The 21,802-nt window shown below is 39.5% G+C and overlaps 1 protein-coding gene across 1 annotated transcript; it reads right to left on the bottom strand.

Moving 5' to 3' along the window:
* Positions 1-4,806: 4,806 nt before the first annotated feature.
* SGPP1 (sphingosine-1-phosphate phosphatase 1) lies at positions 4,807-21,313 on the bottom strand (the record flags this gene model as incomplete). Its single annotated transcript, XM_081999910.1, has 3 exons — positions 20,452-21,313; positions 7,517-7,606; positions 4,807-5,358 (listed from the first exon to the last, which is right to left on the bottom strand). The coding sequence occupies exons 1-3, from the start codon at positions 21,067-21,069 to the stop codon at positions 4,807-4,809; spliced, it is 1,260 nt and encodes a 419-aa protein (XP_081856036.1). The 5' UTR covers positions 21,070-21,313.
* Between the last annotated feature and the right edge of the window lie 489 nt (positions 21,314-21,802).

Below are 21,802 nucleotides of genomic sequence, written 5' to 3' on the forward strand. Positions count from 1 at the left end.
GTGCAGAATGGAGGGCCATTTTTCTAATGCATAGTTAAATTTGCTTCAACTCCAGCATGTGATACTCACTTTTTAGAGGACACCTGAAGAGCTATATCCTCTCTGCCACACAATACCACATTTTGTTTCCAAATTAAGCTTTGTTTCCTTTGTTTCAAGTAATACAATAGTAAGAAAAACATTAGTGACCCAACTAATCTATCAATTTGATAAATATGGCATTTACAGTAAAATAAGCTTGTATATTTTTGCTGGAACAAAAACACCACCAGCTTTTGCCTAGAATAAAATCCTAGCATGAAATCAATTCAATGAGACTTCCTCACACAAAAAAGTCAAAGTTTCCTCAGTCATTTGTAGAACATAGCAGTAAATTGTATAACCTAGAAACATTCTGTATTAGACCAAAAAAAACACCCAAGAATCAATTACATTGAGTCCCAATACCCCAAGAATCTATTCTCCTGTCAGCATTGTATCTACTGACATTATTCCAGGATCTTGTCATTCAGCACAATTATGGTACAGAGTAGAAAGCATCAATTAAGCATTGCAAATGTACAGCCAGTTCCAGCTCCTAAGAAACAACTTCCAAGTTAAGCCCTTTAAAAGTCTTACAAAAACTGGGCTAAGCTAAGTATGATTTTAAAAAGAACAATCTCTCAGACCTCAAAAGCAAGGATATTACATTTACACCTTAGAAGGCAAGTTCCTTCACACACACTGATGCCTGTATGCATGTCAGAGCATGGACATGACCTCCAGAGTTCATTCTCGATATAATATGGAAGGAACTAGGTGCAGAACTCCCAGTAAAGTTAATAGGAGTTAGACAGCAATGCCCCTTCATACCACTGAATTATAAATATCTTATGTATTGTGTATGAAAAAAAATCTCAATTTTGTATTGAGAAAGCAAATACTGAAACAGAAACAACTTTTAGCACAACAGATGTATTTACTTACAGCATGCAAGTTTGTTTTTATGTATTCGAGCAGCTAACAGCCACTAACAGCCCTTAAGTATTTACAAGTTCAAAATTACAATCTTCACATAAGTAGCAATGGCTTACAAGAAGTTCAGGACACTCCCTGGGAAATAAGCAAGAAGTGGAGTAAAAAAAAAATACTGAAAGCAGTAATAAAAGCTAGTAGCAAAATAAGACATAATAGCTTTTAAAATCCAGACAATTTAACACTGTTCTGGTAAAAAAAAAATAATTTAAAAAGCCATATATCACATTTAGAAATGCCATCTTAAAAGCATCTTTTTTTTTTTCCAGGAGAAAAGCTGTACATAAACTTAAAATAAAAACTCCAAGTACCTAAACAACTGGTTTGCCAATTTATCTTAAAAAAGCTTCTCCACTGTTCCTCTTCTCCCTGCCATGTCCCCCCCAAATTTACAAAGTAAGTGGTAAGGCAAATGTGATCAGAGGCTGAAGAGCCTCTCACAAAGGAAGAAGATGCTTCAACCCCAGTTCATGGTACAGGAAGCAAAAGTAATAGCTTTTTTATAAACATGAAAGTTTTTTCAAAATAACAGATTCTAAAACCTACCCAAGGTGCAGTGCATATATTAGTCCTGTTTGAGGGCCAGGTCTGAAAAAATCCTGCTCCTATGTTTAAGGCAGTCTAAGACTAATTTGAGTCTCTTCAGCCTCTTGGAAAAAAGAATTTTCTGCCAAATTACACTCTACGTGACTGGTAGTTTCAGGTTTTATTTCCTACAGTAATCGCCTAAAACAAATTTAACTTCTAGCTTTTTGTAATAAATATGTACCTATATCTGCTTCTATAAAGTAGTAGTATTTCTCTCTTTAGGACTATACAACCTGGAACTGAGGAAGTTCACTAGCAGTGACATATGAATATGTTTTTGCACCACTTGGTTTCAAGTGTATTGTCCTGCTGAAAAGTCATTTAACTACCTTTTAAAGCTATGTTAAATTTATTTGTAGATAATTTGGTACCAGCTGATGCTCATACTAGAAACATTTTTTATGTTCAACTCTGGGAATAGTTTAGGTCAAAGAAAGTGCTCCAGGTTTACCTACTGTTTTGTTATGCCCAATTTGAAGGAATCTTAGTTGCTTGTTAAACAAAAATATACTAAAATACAAATATTTAAGTTGCATTTTTAAATTTTTGTATTTCTGCAATTCTTTATTCTATAACAGTATTCATATTGCATCAGATTTTGTGCTAACTGCCCTCTTGAGCCTAGCCCCTTATAAAACACAAAAATAGAATAGTAAAACTTTTTTCATGTAAACGTCAGTAAAGTAGTTGCAGTCTTAAAGACAGGGTTGTAAAGGTGCTGCATAAACATTCTGTTATACATTTCCTGTGTACTAGACTATGTGATACATGGAATATGGCATTTTGAAGTTACCCAACGTAATGTATAAAAATAGAAAATATATATATTCATGAGTAACGGTAGAATAACCTACAGTGCAATTTTCCTCAACCTCTTGAAAGCCCTACCTGCATATGATTTTTTCACCCATTCTGCATCTTCCACAGTAGATTTTATTTTCCATTAATAGTATAGCAGAGCAAGCACAGCTAGAAAAGACAGCTTTAAGAACACTCTTGCACTGTAAACTAAGTTCCTATAAGTCAAGTACGTACCTTAAAAAATTAGTTTTATTCATCTGTCCCTTCTGTGCTAGAATTTAAACATTTTTCACTGTAAGCCGTAAAGCTAGGATACTTAAGGAGACTATGCCCTAAATTTTAGAGAAAGTTATCCTGTTACTTTCACCAGTCCTCAGACTAATTTAATATAATCAGAACTACACCACTTGCTCGGGGCTTTAGGCATAAGGCATTTTGTGTACATTCCCCCCAGCTATTTATTCGGTGACTATTTTAGCGCGCAAAGCTAAAACAGTGGAAATCCATCCCTCAACACCCTGGAAACCAATTTACCTTTTACTGCACATTCAGCATTAAACTGCAAAAGAGGAACAGATAGAAAAACCAAATCCGGAAATATGCACTGAAACAAGCTAACCATTTTCTACAAGCTAACCATTTTCTTCTTTTCAACTATAGAAGTTTTTTAACACACTATCAGTTCTTCTGAACATTCATAGTGGTGCATTCTGAATGCACTGAAGAAGTGCATCAGAAAAGTCAGCTCTTCACATCATCTAATGCCAGCATACCATAACTTTGACTGCTTTGAGGAAAGTGATACGAAGTTAATTTTGTTAATTTACATATTAACAGTTTGGAGATATGAGCTCCAATACAAAAATCCTTCCAATTCCAAATATTGTTTACAAAAATGTAAGCTTTGTGGTCTAATCACTATACTTGCCAACCAAATTATGTTTTTCCTGAAAAAACTGTACAATACAAAACTACGGAATTAATGTCTGGCCAGACAGTAAGATAGCTCTTGCTGCAATGTGACAGTTCCTGACATGGAAAGAACAGATTAGGCAACACATTAAAATAAGACAAAATGAAACACAAGAGAGGCACATGAGATTATAGTTGAAGGGTCATATTGTACTCATCACTGGAAAAAGGGCCATGAAAAGCTGAAAAGTACATAATAATTCAGTAGAATTTAGATGTGCACAAACCGTTTATGCATTTGATCATTATATTGTCTTACAGCTAAATTGGGTAAAAGTGATTTATCAACTTTAAATATAGTATGTTAATGAATAAAAACACCTTTTCTCCCCCCCCGAGAATAAGGATTATATTTTCTAAGCAATATCTAAAAACAATGGTCCTTCTAAATTAGGTTGCAATAATAAGTGAGGCCCATTTCTTTGCAGAATGGGGTGGTTTTATTGTTTCTGTGTTTAGATAATTAATTTTTAATATCTGTCCACTGTATAAACGATCTCCAGAAAAATATATCCTCTTCCAGGAACTTACAATACACATTAAAAATACTTACAAAAGGGATTATTGTCCATTTACAACATCTTGAGCTTAAGGACATGATGGGTCATTTCATTTATGCAATTTTGATCAGGCTAAACTGTGAATATTCCGGTTAACTTGAACCATGCCAGCAATGTGGACAATCTAACATTTAAAAATACCTGCCTAATCTTGTAGGTTTTTAAATCAAATTAGGCATTTTTACATCACAGTATATATGGCATTTCTTACTTTAGCAACAGAAAGGCAGTTATTAAACCATAAAATACAGTACCTGAATCATACATACTGTAGTGATATCTACCAGTGCCAATCCAGACATTTTACACTGTAGAAGGGGCTAAAGAAAAAGGCTTCTGTTTGGGTTTTTTTAGAAAAATTCAACCTCATTACAAGTTTGGTCCATTAGAAATGCCTATTAGCTAAAACATCTTGAAGCAGAACTTCAGGAAAGAATAGAGGAAAGCAAATTTAGCAGTCTATGGTCCATCAACTTGAATAAATTATTATGAAATGGCAGACAGATCATGAATGGAGCTTTCTGATTAGCTGTCAGACATACCTGTTAAAATGTCAATGTATACAGGTACAGTATGACAGACATTCCAGATACATTCATGGCATCTCACACATGCACAGACTTTGTTACAGCAATAGGTCTAGACATAGCATTTATAGAGTTCAGCACTCCTCATGGGCTGGTATTTGACTTCTGGCCCCATACCATACCTAAAGATGTGCAAAGTTCTTTAAATGCTTTGCCTGCCATATATTGTTGTTAAAGTGAAGACCCTGCTAAAGCCAAGCTCACTGGCCTTCCCTTAGCAAACTAGTGCACCTCTTCAAAAAGCAACTAGCTCTGTTCTCCCTATTTAAAGTGATAAAACTGCATCAAGAAAGACCAATAAAATGGAAGAGGCAAGGAACAATAAACATAAGGGAGAACCCAACCATTCCATACGTAATATAGCGATAGGGAAGCTCGACTTCCATGCGTTGTCTTGCTTTCCGTATATCATCATGTGGTATGCGGAATATTTTACACGCCAGTGGAATAGTGGCTTTTTTCATTGCTACTTTTGTTAGCAGCAGAACTATTACTCCAATCAACAACCGCAGTATGGCTTTTCCAAACACAGTCACAGTGAGAGAGGAAAGAGATAAAGGTAACGTATCGGGAGGAGGATCTAGCTCTAGACCCATTACGTAGTTAACATGAGAGCCACAGGCTACTCCAGCACCACAGCCCAGTATCTGAGCTGTGTCTCCCCGTGATGTACTCCAGGTGTCTAAAGTAAAAGAGAAGATGCCCAGGGCTAAATGGAGACTGATGATAATTAAGGGTGCATATTTGTAAGTTAAGTTGAAGTTATCGATCAGGTCCACAAGTGGATGGATGGCAACCAAGATAAGAATAGCATACAGAAATCCAGCAATAACATCCTGTTGAAGAGAGAGAAAGATATGGTTTCAATGCAATAACTATTTAAAAAAAATAATTTAAGTTACATTAGCAAGAGTACAAGCCCAGTTGCTTTGTTGCTAAAAAAGCGACTTGTGGATTCCCATCTTTTCTCATTTACCGTACAACATTAAAAGTTTTTTATGTTGAAGAAAAGGTAAGGAATTGCATTTGATCACCTATTAATAGGACATCTGCATCATGATCAGATGATGAATGATCATGAATGAAGCTATGATCAAATAACGCATGATCAAATGAAGTTGTAGATCTACCTATCTGCTGGCTACAATGTCCTTGCCCAGGACTGGGGCATTCCAGCCTACAGTCAGCACAAAGCTAGCCCAGCAAAAGAATTCCAGCAAACTAAGATGGCAGGATCAGCTCAACACTGGATCTAGGTGCCTGGGTGCCACCACACAGGCACACTGGCAGCAACAGCTTGTAAGGCAGTCAAGGACCACTGCAGCTAGGCATTGGGGCAGCTTCGACTTTCCACTCCAGCTTCAGAATTAACAATACTGCACGAATGGAGAACTGTTTCTAACTACCAAAGCAGAGGAAGACTAATTTCTGTGGCTTCCTACTTGATTTTCAGTTTTATTGTTGTTTTAAAAGTGTCTTCTCTCAATTAAAAGGTTACTTTATTTTTATAGTTATCATTAAATTTCAGTTACTGTTGATCCTTCACTCAGTTGCACAGCATTATGTGCAACTTTAGTCACCTTTAGTTGTTCATAAGGAATTTGTTGAAAGCTTTTTAGAAATCTAAGCACTAGAAACTGGATCACCTTCATTCGCATGCCTATCAACTTTTCCATACGAGCCAGGAAGTGGGACTTTCAGCAGCAGTATTTGTATTGCTCTGTCTTCAATGAATCATTTTTATTCACTTCCACTAATTGACCACTTGATAAAAACTCTAAGACAATTGACTGATTTCAGAAGCAGCCCCAATAACCTTCTGCCATGTTTGCCACCCTACCTGCCCGCATCTTAGGCACCATGGTTGAGCATGGGGAGGTGGTGGAGTCACCATCACTGGAAGTGTTCAAAAAACATGTAGATGTGGCACTTAAGGATATGGTTTAGTGGGCATGGTGGTGTTGGGTTGATGGTTGGACTTGATGACCTTAAAGGTCTTTTCCAACCCTAATGATTCTGTGATTTATATAACAATTAACATATGGTTAATTCTATTCACTTAAACACTATAGAGGATTCAGATAGGAAACCTGGTCTACATGATGCATTGCTATTTGTGGCATGATCTTGTTCCATGACATTTCCTGTCAGCTGACATTTTCGGCTGAAATATCAGTTCATCCCATCATCCTCTACACAAGTGGTCCTGACTTTGGAAGCCTCCTAGTCACTAATGTAATACGTCATTCTGTTTTTCTGAGCTGCCTTATTTTCACATGCTCCCTTTACACTGTGTTCATCTACCAGCTTTACTACTCACTACCAGGCTTACTGTTTTCTACCTGTTAGTTTTTCTCCTTCTAGCAAGTGATGCACAAAGACCTGTTCAGCCATCCTTATTAGTGGTCTTACATTATGATTAACATTTTGTAGTGTTCTTGTCTTCCCATTTTCACAACACATGCATTTGTGTTTCAGTTTGATTTTTTAAAAATAATTTTTAATAAATAAGTCTGTTTTTCAAAGATTACTATTTTGTTACTTGGTTCTTTAGAAACTCTGATAAGTGAAACCCTAGCATTTAGTATGGCATTCTGAAATGCACATGCTTTGAGTAGCTGATGTGGAACCCGAGGGGACATTAACAGCCATTCTCTCATCCTGCTAAATTATTTTTACTTTGTAGAGGAAAACTTAGTCTGTGCTTTACAGTGGTCATCAATTTCTGCACTAAAACTGCTATTAAACATCAGCTAAGTTTCAACTGTGGATTGAGTTTATGAAAGAAAAGTATAAGTTAACAGAAGTTTGACATTTACTTTTAGCTATCATATCAATTTCTCTGCTGAAGATGTATTCTGTTCCTAGATGGTAGGACATTCTAAAAAAAAAGAATCTATATACAATTACTGGTATATAAAAACTTAAGTGTGATGGAAGTTTATGAAATCAGAACAACATTAAAACAAAAGTTTCGTAGGATTATTTTCTTACCAAAATTGAATGCATTCCCATATAAATTCGACTACAGCAAACCAAAGAACACCAGCAGAATGCAAGGATCAGTCCAAACATAAGGGGATACTGGTAGGGAAAAAAAGGAGATATTATATTAGAATTTGGGGAAAAAAAAACTAAAAAAAAAAAATCACTCTGTAAGAATTTTATAATTAATTCCAAATTATGAAACTTATGCTTACCCTTTTCCTTGCCCTAGCCTTCTCAAGCCTATTAGATGACCTCAAGTAAGTTCACTTTTGATAAAGTCAAAACATTATTAAGTCAAACTTTTTCAGCTTTTTCCTCGTCCTCTTTCTTTGCATTCAGGATATTTGCATTTCAGGGCACTGGTTATATCTTTTCAGACAGAGCAGTAAGAAGTCAATAGATCTTTGTAGGAGTTAGTCTTGTCATGTTACGATATCCACTATGGGCAGAGACAAACCTCGCGTTAAAAACTGTGGAGTAGTTTTACACTGGGTGAAGCAGCTACATAATATACTAGTATCGTTAACAATTATCCAGGCAAAATCTAGTAGCTTCACCCTTCTACTGAGAAGGGAAGAACTCATAATAATTTACGAATAAATTCAACTCCTTACACACCGTTTTAGAGTTTCTGCAATCCTTGACTTAAACTCCGAGCATCAGTACGCAACTCCTAGAATAGTAATCTTTTTTGTTCTCTACAAACCCATATAAATTTCCTCTTACAATCCACATTTATTAAACAAAACCATCAAATAATTATCTCCAGTTATGTCCAGCTTCTGGTAGGAGATTTTTTATTAATAAGGAACAAACAAAATACTTCGTTTTAATAAGCACATATCAGCATGTGTAGAAACTTAGTATTTTAACTGTCTTAGGTTTTGGATAAAAGTATGCCAATTCACATCTTACAGCACAGTAAGAAATACTTTCCCAATACCATATTGCAAGATGTTGTACAATACAGGATACAGCTGCTTTTTTTCAGTATTAAAAATAACTATCAGTTCTATAAAAGAAGCAGTCACAAGACAAAATGGGATGTTTCCAAAATTGCTTCACTTCCTACATGAAAGCAATGATAAACATTTTCAATATGAACAGGTAGTCTAGATGTAATCGAATCTCAGAATAAAAACTAAAAATTCCTGCAGTGTTCTTGCCCTTTCCCTTGCTCCTTTTAGAGACAACCTGAGGGTAGAATATCCAACAAATTAGAGAAAGTATCTTTAATCTTATTGGAGAAAGTTGTATGTCCTCTGTGAAGGCCACTTAACCAATTGACAAGCTTCTAAACCAGTCTTTAAATGAAAGGTTTGAGAGAAGATTATCAGTCTTCTGCATTACTCTAACATTCTTTGAATTCTCAGCTCCACAACCATGTTAGCATGACAAACCTAAAAAAAATTCTCTCAAACTAACAGAAAAAAATCAGGAAACTTATGTTTCACATAAGAAACAGATTTCATATTAAAATCAATTCTAAATGCCCAACTCACAGCTGTGTTACATCTAGTTTAAACTAATTTCTGTAGCAACATTTGTCTGTTTCTACTGCATTCATCTACAAATTGTACCTCAACAAAATTATGTACTTAATGATTCATTTCTAACTGAAATGATGAAGGAGCAAATTCAGTTTCCTGCCTTTCAGAATTACACTAATAATGGGGAATACACCAGTAACAAGGTCGCACTCAAGGCATGATTGCAGTTATCAGATGCTGACATTTTTATGGCAGCCACAAAAGTAATCCATGTACCCTGTGCTGCATCACCAGAATACACTACAAGGGTAGCTCCATCACTCATCCCCATTATGCCTCTACCATCATTTCCATTGACCTCAAGGTAGAACTAATGCTGCCTGCACTAGGAAGACACTTGACACAACCTCCCTGCACGGTGCTGCTCCACGCACACACCCCCCAGCCCCGAGCACTACCAAAGCAGAAATGCTGTATACGCCGGGATAGATATCCTCTATATCCTCTGAAGAGGAGCTACTGGCACCTCTTTACACACTCTGCAAGATGAAAGCCTGGGAAGACGGACTTCTTGTTCATCAGAGACTAGCAAGAGAAGACTTACTACCTCCAGAAGCAATGCAAACCGCTTGACCAGAAAATTTAATAGCATGACAATACTTGGCGGTAAAATGAGCTTACATATGTTCACGCATGTGTCAAAAGTTTCAAACTGTTTTGCCCATCACTTGATACCATATGTCCATTCTTGTTTCCTGGCACACATCTTTTGTGCTTTCAGGCTCTAGTCAGGGGTAAGGCTTTTCTTTAGTAAATAAAGACTTCTCCTGCATTTCTGAAATACCTGACAGAAACAGAAGCTGGAGCTTTAGCAGGAAGACCAATGAAGTGCCAGGCTCAGCAGGCTACAGCAGTTAATGATACTGTGGGTAAGAAGTTGGGCTTGTGGCGGAAAGAGGTTAGAGCAGCTAAACAGCAAGACCTTAAGAACGAGGAGTATGAAGGAAAAGGTATATGTGAGGAGTCTTGCTTTAGAAGTCCTGTGCAGGTCATTGTAAACAGCAGGGAGAGTAGGATAAATTCTCGAAATGAAAAGAAATGCTTCCTCTTAGTTAAGAACTCTCAAGGACAGATGTTTGGGGAAGAAAGAAACAGTGTCACAAGTTCCAGCTTTGAAGATGATTTTGAAAATACTATTTGGCTCTGTCATTATGTCAATATAATTCTGTTTTTATCGTATTGAGAACAGATACCCATTAAAACATCTGAAAACACTGGCTAGCTTAGTTGCTCTGTAGCAAAGCATCTGTACCCAAGAGCTCAAACACTTCCCTATTGTGTCCCAAATAAAAAGTCTATTATACATTTAACCATGATTCATAAAAATTCTTTGTTACTTAAGAATCATTATAACTCCAGACAAATTATTCTTACTGAAATAGCTTTAACATGACCTGTCCACTAATGTGTCTTCAGTATTAGGCACATGCTGATTTATGGTATTTTTAACACATGATAATAGAATCACAGAATAGGAAAGGACCCTTAAAGCTCATCTAGTTCAAGCCCCTGCCATAAGCAGGGACAGCTTCAACTAGATCAAGTTGCTCAGAGACTCATCCAACCTGGCCTCGAATGTTTCCAGGCATGAGGCATCTACCACCTCTCTGGGCAACCTGGGCCAGTGTCTCTCCACCCTCATTGTGAAAAATTTCTTCCTTACACCTAGGCTAAATCTACCCTCTTTTTGTTTAAAACCATTACCCCTTGTCCTATGGCAACAGGACCTGCTAAATAGTCTGCCCCCATCTTTGTTATAAGCTCCCTTCAAGTATTGAAAGACTTGCAGTAAGGTCTCCCTGGAGCCTTCTCTTCTCCAGGCTGAACAACCTCAATTCTCTCAGCCTGTCCTCAGAGGAGAGGTGTTCCATCCCCCTGATCATTTTTGTGGCCTCCTCTGGACCTGCTCCAACAGGTCCATGTCTTTCCTGTGCTGAGGGCTCCAGAGCTGGACGCAGGACTCCAGGTGGGGTCTCACCAGAGCAGAGTAGAAGGGCAGAATCCCCTCCCTTGACCTGCTGGCCATGCTGCTTTGGATGCAGCCCAGGATACAGGTGGCCTTCTGGGCTGCGAGCGTACATTGACGGCTCATTTCCATCCACCAGGACCCCCAAGTTCTTCTCAGCAGGGCTGCTCTCAATCTCTTCATCCCCCAGCCTGTATGGATACCAAGGGTTGCCCCAACTCAGGTGCAGGACCCTGCACTTGGCCTTGTTGAACCCCATGAGGTTCACATGGGCCCATTCCTTGAGCTTGTCCAGGTCCCTCAGGCATGTCAACCGCACCACTCAGCTTGGTGTCATCTGCAAACTTTCTGAGGGTGCACTTGATCCCACTGTTTACATCACTGATGAAGATATTAAAGAGTACTGATCCCAATATGGACCCCTGAGGGGTACCGCTTGTCACCGATCTCCATCTGAACATTGAGCCACTGACCACTACCCTCTGGATGCGACCATATGACCAATTCCTCATCCACCCAACAATGATTAATAATAATCACACAAATCCTTAAACCCAGTTTCTTTCCACCCAGCAGAGCTTATTCACTACAGCATACCTAGCTATACTGTATCCAGTCCACTATAAAAAAGCAGAAGACTGAAACAATTATTCTGATTTCCTCTGGAATAATATTCCACAATACAACCATTAAGTCAATTTTTGTGATTAGTTCCCACACTAAGCATTCTCCTCTATGCTCCCACCTTTATGTAACCAGCACACTTGGACATCTGTCAGTTTAGATAAACTGATAGTTATTTTTTAGTGACTGGTAAGGAAGCTTGAAACATAAAGACATCTTTATGTCTAAGGTACAGGAATAAAATTTGACCTGAAGAAGGTTTTAGCCTTCATCTGTCCTGGTTTCTTCCAATGTTATATTCATACCTCCCTGCATTGCCCACATAACCAATCTGATTTTCTTCCCACAACCCCAGAACCCACCTGCAGAGCCTCAGAAAGCTGTACGTACCCTTTGGGGCTCCATAGTTCACTGATCTCCTTAGACACTAGCAGAAATCAAGCCAAAGAACCCCCTTACTTCCGCACAAATAAAGCACAATATCCTGCCTCTTCCTTGGCCTGTTCTCCCCCATGGCTTCTAAAAGCAGCTACTGGGTTCAAGAATTCCTAGAACACCAAACTGGTTGCATCTGCTTAAAATCTGTCTTGAAGCGATAAGGCAACTGTGTATTTTGTCTTCACATGTACCAGGTGGCTAAAGGAGAATATTAACACTCCCGTACACCTTGTAGCTCAGCAAGGAGGCTGCTCAGCAGCATGCGAAGTCGTAACACCAGCAAGGGACATCCTTATTAAAAAAAGCTGACGCCATAAATTTACTTCCAAATTATTGTCTGAAAAGAATCCTATACTGAGATACTAGCAAGCATTTTCTAAATGTTGCTTCATCTAGAAAATGTATGTATTTTGCATATATACATTAGTTATACCGAGGTTGTAAGTATCCGTAACCTCCCACTGCCTAGGCATATGAAATCCCCCCAAGTACCAAAACATTAGTATAGTGCCTTAAGAGTATTATTATCAGCCCTGCTTTACAATAAATAGTGGATTTCACAAAGCTTCTCTCCCAATCGCAAATGAATCTTCAAAAAAAAAAAAAACAAACAAAACAAAACAGCTTTTACTATGTTTTCTACTTAAAATAGGCAAATTTTATGAAAGATTACTGTGAAAACTTTAATAGAAACATTCATGGAAGAAAGCCATAAGCACTCATTTTTTGGATGTTTGCTTGGGTCTCTTATTTTGGAAAATAGTACATTCAGAAATTTGAAAACTAGCAGTTCTCAATTACCTTTGAGTTACAAAGTTTTAGATCTTTTCAGATCTTTTCAGTATAGTTGTATATAGACACACTGACAGTCTCTACTTAAATGAAAGATAATAAAGCAAGACTGCTGAATTTCAGCAATTTTAATCCCATGGTTCCTCACATGTCAAAATCGGACCTACAGAGGCACAAAGGACAATGTTCATGAACTTGATCACAAGTTCACTTCTACCCTCTTCCCCAATTCATTGCTATACTTACTCATTTAGGCATCAGAAGGCAGACTCGCATCACATCTGCTTTCAGATAAGGGTTTGAAAATGTCAGAGATCATAGCTGGCAGAGGTATACATAAAAACCAGGTTTCATTCTCCCAGCTTGTTCTTTCTGATAATAGAATTGACATATCTTCATTTTTCACCATACTCTGAGTCACTCGGAGTCAGATACTCAGGAACAGTCCGTTTTAGAGACAAACATCTCAAAATCTGCCTCCATGCCTTCAATTAAGATCGTCCTATGTATATGCTCAAAAACTCATTATGCCTCCATAGCTACCATGCCACCTCAAAAACTTTGAGTATAGAGACTATTTATTGAACTGCATACTGCTTTCTTTTTTCTAAATTAATTAAAAAAAACTTGCAATTTGAAAATCTTAACCTTATACGAAAATAAAGACGCATAGTACTCAATCTGAACTGCAAAATCACATGTTGACTCAAAACTAATATTGACCTGGTTTTTCACCTTGAGAAAAGTACTCCACATTTCACATTAGATCAAGTCACTGATATCCAGCTTGCAGAAGTGTTTTTCCAAAGGCCAGAATAAAACTTTGATAATATGCATAAGCATGTAGTACAAATACAATATCAGAAAATAAGTGGAGGCAGATGGAATTGACAACGAGACAGAGATTGGAGACAGAGACAAATGCATCATACAGATTGAAGATACCTCTGTTGACATTTTGGCTTTTAAATGGATAGGTTTCTTTGAAGGCATCATATCCATAAAGAAAAGTGTCCCAGTCTTGATGTATATGCCAAAGGACGTATCACCAAGCATGTTATTTAAAGAAGTATAAAAAAAGATGCTTTCTTAAATTCTTATATTAAAGCGAAGCCTAGGAATAAAGCTGATTGAGTAGGCTACGTATCTTCTCTCAAGCCTCAATTTTGTTCCCCTATCCAGAATCTTGTTTTAATCAATTAAACTTAATTAAATTGGTCATATCTGGAAAACAGCAGTGAAACTACTCCCAGTAAGTCTTTGAGAATTTCATGCCCTATGTTTTTTAATGGGAAAATTCCATTTTATTCGATTACATCCTGCAAAAAGGACTTGCAGGCTTCTGACTGGATCACATAGAAAACGTTTCCCTGAAGTGCCTATCATCCTCCTCCCGCCCCTTAATCTGACTTTTTGCCAAGAGTCTTAATAACATAACCATTGTTTAAAAATGCTCATAAGGAAACAATCTGTCCTAAAAGCTTTGACCTAGGTCAGAAAATTCCTTCTTTTATAATAGAACATTCTTAAAACACACACTAGATGCTCATTTCTTTACTTTTTAAAAGCACATTCTCCACTGGAGAAATTTCCAGCATCCACAAAGGGTTCCAAACTAATTTTCTACCATTTTCAGTGTTCTACATTATTACTCAGTGATCTGTTTTTCTACCATATAACAACTCAGAAGTTCAGCTTGAGTTTGAGACAATTATTTTTGGGCCAGAGTTCAGCAGCATTTGCAGCATCATGCTTTTAACATGATATTTGGGCTATGTATTGGCAAGTCATATGAAAAGCTATAATCAGTGTTTACAGGAATGACTCTGAGACCCTGGTTGGCCAGATGACTGCAAAAAGCACAGCGTATAACAGATTTTGTGGAGGGACCGGAAGAAAAGGCAGAAGAGGATGGTTAAAAAGGAAAGACCACTTATGAGTCATTTTAGGAAAAATAATCAGACAAAAAACTGTCTTTTCAAAAGAGGCCAAGCCGTAAATAACACTAGTTAAGCTACATTTCCTTCTTTCTTCCATTCATCAACCTTTACATCAAAAAGCATAAAAACTTGAGAATGCTACATGTCATTACAAGAACCTCCTCTTTAAATTCCAAGATAAAGATTTCAATGCCAGCCCTGCAGGGAGTTGAAAGTTTTAATTTTCTGCTACACATCATCTGAAAAGGAATTGAAGAAGTACAATAGGAATTAGAGCCTGTTACTTCTTTTTCTTGCAGTCATTAAAAAACATCCCTCCCTGAACACACCCAGCAACAATCAGCAACAGCTTGCTCTGCTTATGCCCCAACACCTGAAAAATATTTTTGCTGCAAACTGAAGTTCTCAGGTTTAATCAACACACTCCATTTGAAAGTATGAGGAGCACTTTACATGTGTACAGTACACTAAGGGAAAGAAAAATTCCTTAAGTAAAGTATTTCCTTTGAATCCATTCTTCACCAAAAACTCTGCATCTAACCTTATGGCATTTGTTTTTTATATATTTCCCAAGATCTTTTACACGAATTAAAGATTTGCTTATGCAAAACTGAATATATTTAATGCCAATCAACAGTTTGATAGGACAGGCTGCTGCATACCTCTAGCAGAGATTTCTAAGAACCGGCTATGTTCTTTTCAAACTTTTAAGAGCACCTGAATCAAACAGGCCACACAACTTTTTCCAGCTTCCTTTACAAATAAATTACAGGCATTAATACGGCCCACCAAAGACAACCTTACAACTCAAATACACAAGACAAGGCCAGAGACAATGACCCTCCAAATTCTGATCTCTCCTTCTCAAGAGCTCTTCATTGTGTGGGCAATTTGGATTTTCAGATCACCCCTTCAGCTATACTTCCCACGTCAGAAGAGTTTTTGCTTGATTATTTTAAGAACCACATGTAGGAAAACCATTTAGACAAGCACACATCTCTCTGCCTAAGTTTCTTCACAACTTTTTAGTATCTCAGCCAAAAACCATTTGGGTTTCTCTGAGAGATGAGGCATCTCTTTCTGAAAGGAGTGTGTACTGCTCTTACACAAAGACTTCATATCTAAGATATGGCCTCCTATGTGTAGTTTCCAGTGTGATCATTACATCAGTCTTACAGATAATGCAGGCCTTTCAACAAGGACAGACACTCAGAACTAAGATTTGCCCACTTTCTGTAAAATTCTCACTGTAGCAGTGTTGCAAGTGGACTATTCAGCCAACCCAGATAACCAGTTATGGTTCCCAGTGGGGATGTGAAAGAAGTTAGCCTTTTCAAATGAAAGAGCAGGCAGACAATTCTAGAGGTAATATTTAGTAGTGGTCAGTCAGAATCACAGAACTGTACCGATCTCTCTGAAATCCCAATACACATCCTGTCAAACCCATCTCATTTGTTTAGATTCATCAGTAATGGTGTGGATGAAAGATTCCTGCAAGGGTGTTTGACACAGTACCACGTGACATTCTTACACAATTGGTACTACAGAGAGTCAGTAGAGCACTAAGTAAATGTTTTTAGGTGTGTCAAAGAAGCCATTACGCAGTAGATGCACTCCTGCGGGTTTAACAGTAGTGCTTATTATCAGTCACTGTTATCATCAGTGGTGTCGAAAGACAGTCACTGATTATAGGATTTGCATATAAAACATTGGCAGAGAAGTACATAGGGAGGACAATGCTGTCATATTTACTGATTTAAACTACTTCAGAAGATGAGCCCATTCAAACCATGCAGGTTAATGTAGTTACAGAAGCCAGCTACTCATCAATCAAGGCTCTGGGCTCCTGCTGAATATCAGCAAAGTTTGTTCAACGGCCTACAGTGAGAGTCAGCAGCTCCTGACTCAGCTCATTAATGCAGAGCTCAGGAAGGAGGGCAAACCCATCACTTCCTAATCCAGATGACTACTGCTAGAGCCAGGCTGCATTCTGGAGGAACTCTGGGAGAAAAGCATATTTTCTGGCTCCCTGACTTTTTTCCCCCCCTCCTCAAAATAAAACAGCAGCGTTATGACACAGTCAGGTGCAACTTGAGTTGCTAACTCAAGCACTATTTTTAATAAAATGTGTGTTGATATCTAATTGAAATTAGCAACGTTCAACGTAATGAAAATATTAAAAAAATACTTTTTCCAGTAATCTCAGCCTTAGGCTTTTGGAGATTTTGTAGATAATTAGGAGTTCACATCACCTCCTTCTCCCTGTTCAGGACACTATATAAGCCAGCGGAGCTCAAACTGTCAATATTTCAAAGCAAGCAGGTTTTCCCTAATGTGATAAAGGTATACTTTTTCCTACGTGATATCAAGATCTAGAACCTCACTGTCTTAGGCATTTGTCCTCCTCTTTCAGGGTATCAGAGCTTCAAAGACAGAAAGAAAAATACCAACATGTATAACACTCCTAAAATCTCATGAGTCTTTGGCATGAGCTTTATATTTCAAGGTTACTGAAGTGTCTTTGAAACAAGTGATTTTCCCTGCTGAGATTTAACAACAATAAATAAATATATAAAGATTATGCAAGCGGAATCGAAAAGTTTCAGGCAAGCTCTCATAATACAAGGAGAAATTGAAAAATTCTATTCCACAATGGACAGAACAGTTAGCTATTACGAAAATTATATTAACATATAATTTGTTTCTGTCTGAAAGTCAGTTGCATTGAATATTCCCTATGCCCAAAGTCTCTAATTGTGAAAGTTCACCACAACCATCTTTAAAATATGTCATATCTGAAAAGAACTTACTTGAACAATTTTGTTTATAAGCAAATATTTTAGTTTTACTATGTATCATCAAAACCCCTTTTGAATAACTACATGAAAGCAAAATAACTGTAATAGGATTACTGATAGGCATTGAAAATTTGGAAAGCACAAACTTAATTCAACAGGTTAAAAGAAAACGTACTGGAATAAAAAAATTTTGGTTTTAAATGGACAATTTGGGCCATACCTAAAAAAATAAAAGCAGATTTTTTTTGTTCTCTATGTTGTTGAAGGGAAAGACTCATAGACTGTCTTTGTTTGATAGAAAAGAACTATTAGACAATAGTAGGAAGTCATAGCCCAATGAAAGCAAACTCCAAATAAGCTATACAGGAAAGTGATTCCTTTCTCACTGGAGTAACCTCTTTTAGAGCAAGAGTAGCTTTCTTTGGTTTAGTATAAACTTCAAAGTGGCAAACTCAATTAAAGTTACTTGTGTTCCAGAATACAGTCCCAGCAGAGAGTTATAGGTGTATCTGCTTAAATTTACAATTTTGTGACTTTTAATCTTGTCTTGCTCCAAGATGTTTTTTCTGAACAAACACTTCCAAGATGTGGACTCATCGTGATCAGGGTATGTGGAATGCTTGCTTATACTGAAGGTATAGAAAGACTGTACCCCAAAATTTGCCAACAAGTTTAAATCTAGCTATCTGTCTCTACTGATAAATATGTATCATTTAATAAATATCAGAGTTATTACAAGCTCATTAATAGCTTTCCAAGAATTTCTGAGATCAGTCTTTTTTAACCCCCTCTATTTCCAGAAAAGCATGACAAAACGTCGTATAGGTTCTACTCCCTTTTAACACAAGTAAAATATGGAGAACAGAAGTAGCATTATATGAAAGCTTAACTCTCTTTAGAGGTGAATCAAAAGATACTCAACATGCCACAGGTTAACTTGTTATTAATACTTGGAAATAATTTAAAAATCAGAAGTTTGTTTGGTTTTTGAAATGGTAGAAGTTGGTTTCAGACAGGTCTGTTTTTCAAACCCATTTCATAGGAAAAAGGAATTAAAATTAAGACTGAAACACTTTGCTTCCTCATTTTTTGAGCATGGTTCTAAATGAGTAACAAAGGCTGAATGTTTATGATTCCTTAATATGTATTAATTATAAATATGTTCAGTCAATTAGCACATTATTTCACAGACTGCAGTTGCAGGGTTGGCAAAACGAAGATTGCATTTGGTTCCCTGGCAAAAATACCATTTTCACACACTGTCAGCTTGTTGGTTCTATAAAAGAAATCAAGCCAGGTTCTCCCTTGTACACATGACATCAGTCTGTGCAAAGCTTATCGACTGATACTACTAAATGAGGTTTCCCACATGCAAAGAAAGAGAAATCCAGTTCATTCTTCCAACTGACATCAACCCTACACTTCTAACAAGTAAAAATCAATTATTCAGATTTTAGTCATTTAAAAAAGAAAAAAAACACAAAACTTTTAAGATTAAGCAGCTCAGTGACCCAACCCCATGTTATTTATTTCAAACACCCACAAAACATGGCATTATGTGATGCCTGCACAGCTCTAGCAGAGTGTACTTCATCTTTTCCTAACAAAGAATATGAATCCCTAATAGCTGTCTTTGGGCACGCCGTATCACCTTGCAGAAGTAGATACATAAACTTTGGTTAAAGAGAGGCCAAATACAATCTCTGACCTTCAACTATCCTTTCAGGCACTCATACTATATAGTGAGATAGAGCCACAAAGCGTCACACTGTGACAGCAGACAACTAGTGATTGTTGACAGTGCGAAGACAAGAGTTCAGCCCCTGCATAAAGCTTCAAAATGAGAGTTCTCCCTACCAAGATGACCTATATCTGACTTAAAATAGGCAGGTCTTACAATAAGAATTTGTAAACATTAACAACTTAAGAGTAGACTTATTGCATAACTTCTTAACCATTACACACAGAGCCCTCAAAACCCTACACTGAACGTTTGCTGCCTGGGAAAGCCTTCTCCCTCATTTATTACTAAATTGGTGCAGTGATTTAGAGAGCTGAGTACGTGTTGTACTTTCTTTGGAGTTCTTACTGTCGCCCATACTGCTAATTGCAAGTGCATACGCATATGCCACAGTTTGCGTAAACCAGATGAACAGTGTTATTTTAACATAATCTATTCACCCAAGGTACAATAGGCAGATTTTAAGATTTTCAGCACCTTCATTCAGCAAAAGATCAGATTTTCAGTTCCTGCTAATTATTATTAGCACGTTAACGGTTGTAAAACCATCTGAAAGCATATGTACTCCTCAAAACAGAAATTATCACTTCCAGTTTGCAGGTAATGAAACTAAAAGACAGCGTTAAAGAAAAGGCTAAAGCTACAAAGTGACTCAAAGCAAAGAAGGATCAGCAAAAAGCCCTTTAGTTCCTGGCTCTTCACCAAATTCTCAGCCAGTAAAACCAAATGCCTGTAAAAATATCAGATGCCTACCCAAACTTCGTGCAAATCACTCAACCTACAAGAAATAAATTGAAACAAACCTCACAAGAACAAAATGCAGATTGTTAACGCAGACTTCTAATGCATACTGAGCTAACCATCTACAGAGTCAGCAGAACTTCCATTCAGAAGACAGAACTATTAGAACAGTTCTTGTTAACTGAGCCCTTGCTTGAATCATAGAAAAATTAAAAGGGGGTGGAAGGCACGAATTTCACACTTTCCCAAACAAACTCAGCCACTTCCCCTCCCAAAAGAAATAACGTCTGTCACTTCCTTATACCCCGTGGCTGGAAAACACGCGGGGAAGGACAAGGAGGCGAGCATTACCTGCCAGCGGCCGTAGCTGAGTAGCAGGAGCGCCAGCGGGATGGCGGTGCCCGACATGGCGTGGGTGGACGGCATGCTGTACTCCGAGTTGTAGAAGACTTCCAGCTTCACCACGGGCGGGGCGGCAGGCCGCGGCCAGCGGATGACATCCTTGGTGCACTGCCCCAGGTACATCACCCACACCCAGATGATGATAAGCCTCCGGCCCAGCCAGGCGTCCAAGTTCCAGATGCAGAAGGGGAAGAAGAGGATGTAGAAAAGCTCGTTGCCCAGCTCCGTGCCCAGGCTGAAGAGATAGTAGAGGAAGCGGCTGCGGGTGGAGAACTCCTGGCTGCCGTCCTCCTCCGTGAGGGAGTTGCGCCGCGGCCTCCTCCTCCACCGCTGCGGGGGGCCCGCCCCGCCGGGCACGGTCCCGTTCCCGGCGGGATGCCCCTGCTCTCCCACCCGCTCGGCGGCCGAGGGGCCGCCGTTAACCACCGGCCCCCGGCCCCCGGCCCGCTGCTCCGCGTCGGCCCAGCCCGAAGGCCCCTCCACCCCGCAGAGCTGCTGGAAGGCAGCCACTTTCCGCGGGTCCTGCAGGTGGGCGGCCAGCCGGGCCAGGCGCCGGCAGAGAGCCATGGCGGGAAGACGAAGCCGCCCGCGAGGGGCGGGCTGCGGCCGGCGAGGCGCTGGCCGAGCCGGCGGACGGGGAGCTGAAGGGACTTCGCCTCCGAGAGGTGGCGGAAGGGATGGGGGCTCCCGTGCGCGCCGCGGGGAGGGGAAGCGTTCTCTCGGGAGAAACCCGCTCGACAGCAAGGCGTCGCGGATCGACGGGCACAGCCCGACTCCCTCCGACTTGGGCCGCCGCGCTCGGCTCTGCTCGGCTCGGCGCTCCGCCCGGCGCTCGCGCCCGCCACCGCCCCTTGCCGTCACCGCCCCGCCGCGCCTGCGCACAACCTCCGCTCACACGGGCGGGAACCCCCTGGGAAGCCTTATCGCGGCGCAGATTGGCTGCGGTTCTCTCCAGATCCCGCCTCCACTGGCAGAGGGAGCCAATCAGGGTTTGGCGTTTAGCGAGGCAGCGGGCGGCGTGCCTTGGCCTCGAGCGTGCGGTACGGAGGCGGCTGCGGGGGTCGGCAGCGCTCGGCCTCCCAGCGGCACCCGGCCTCCCCAGCGGCACTGGTGGCGCGTCGGTTCCTTCTCGCCGGCTGCAGCCCGGTCACCGGCACGACCGGTTCCCCGCACGACCGGCCCCCGCGCGAGCTCGTTGCCCTTCCTTCTGACTTAGGCTAAGCTGCTGTCGCCCTCGCCTCAGCCACCATGTCTGGCATCAGCACCTCCGAGGCCTGTGCCTGGCTGCCCCTGCCCTCCT

This window comes from Phaethon aethereus, assembly GCF_964289735.1.
Source record: "Phaethon aethereus genome assembly, chromosome: 5".
Lineage (NCBI taxonomy): Eukaryota > Metazoa > Chordata > Aves > Phaethontiformes > Phaethontidae > Phaethon > Phaethon aethereus.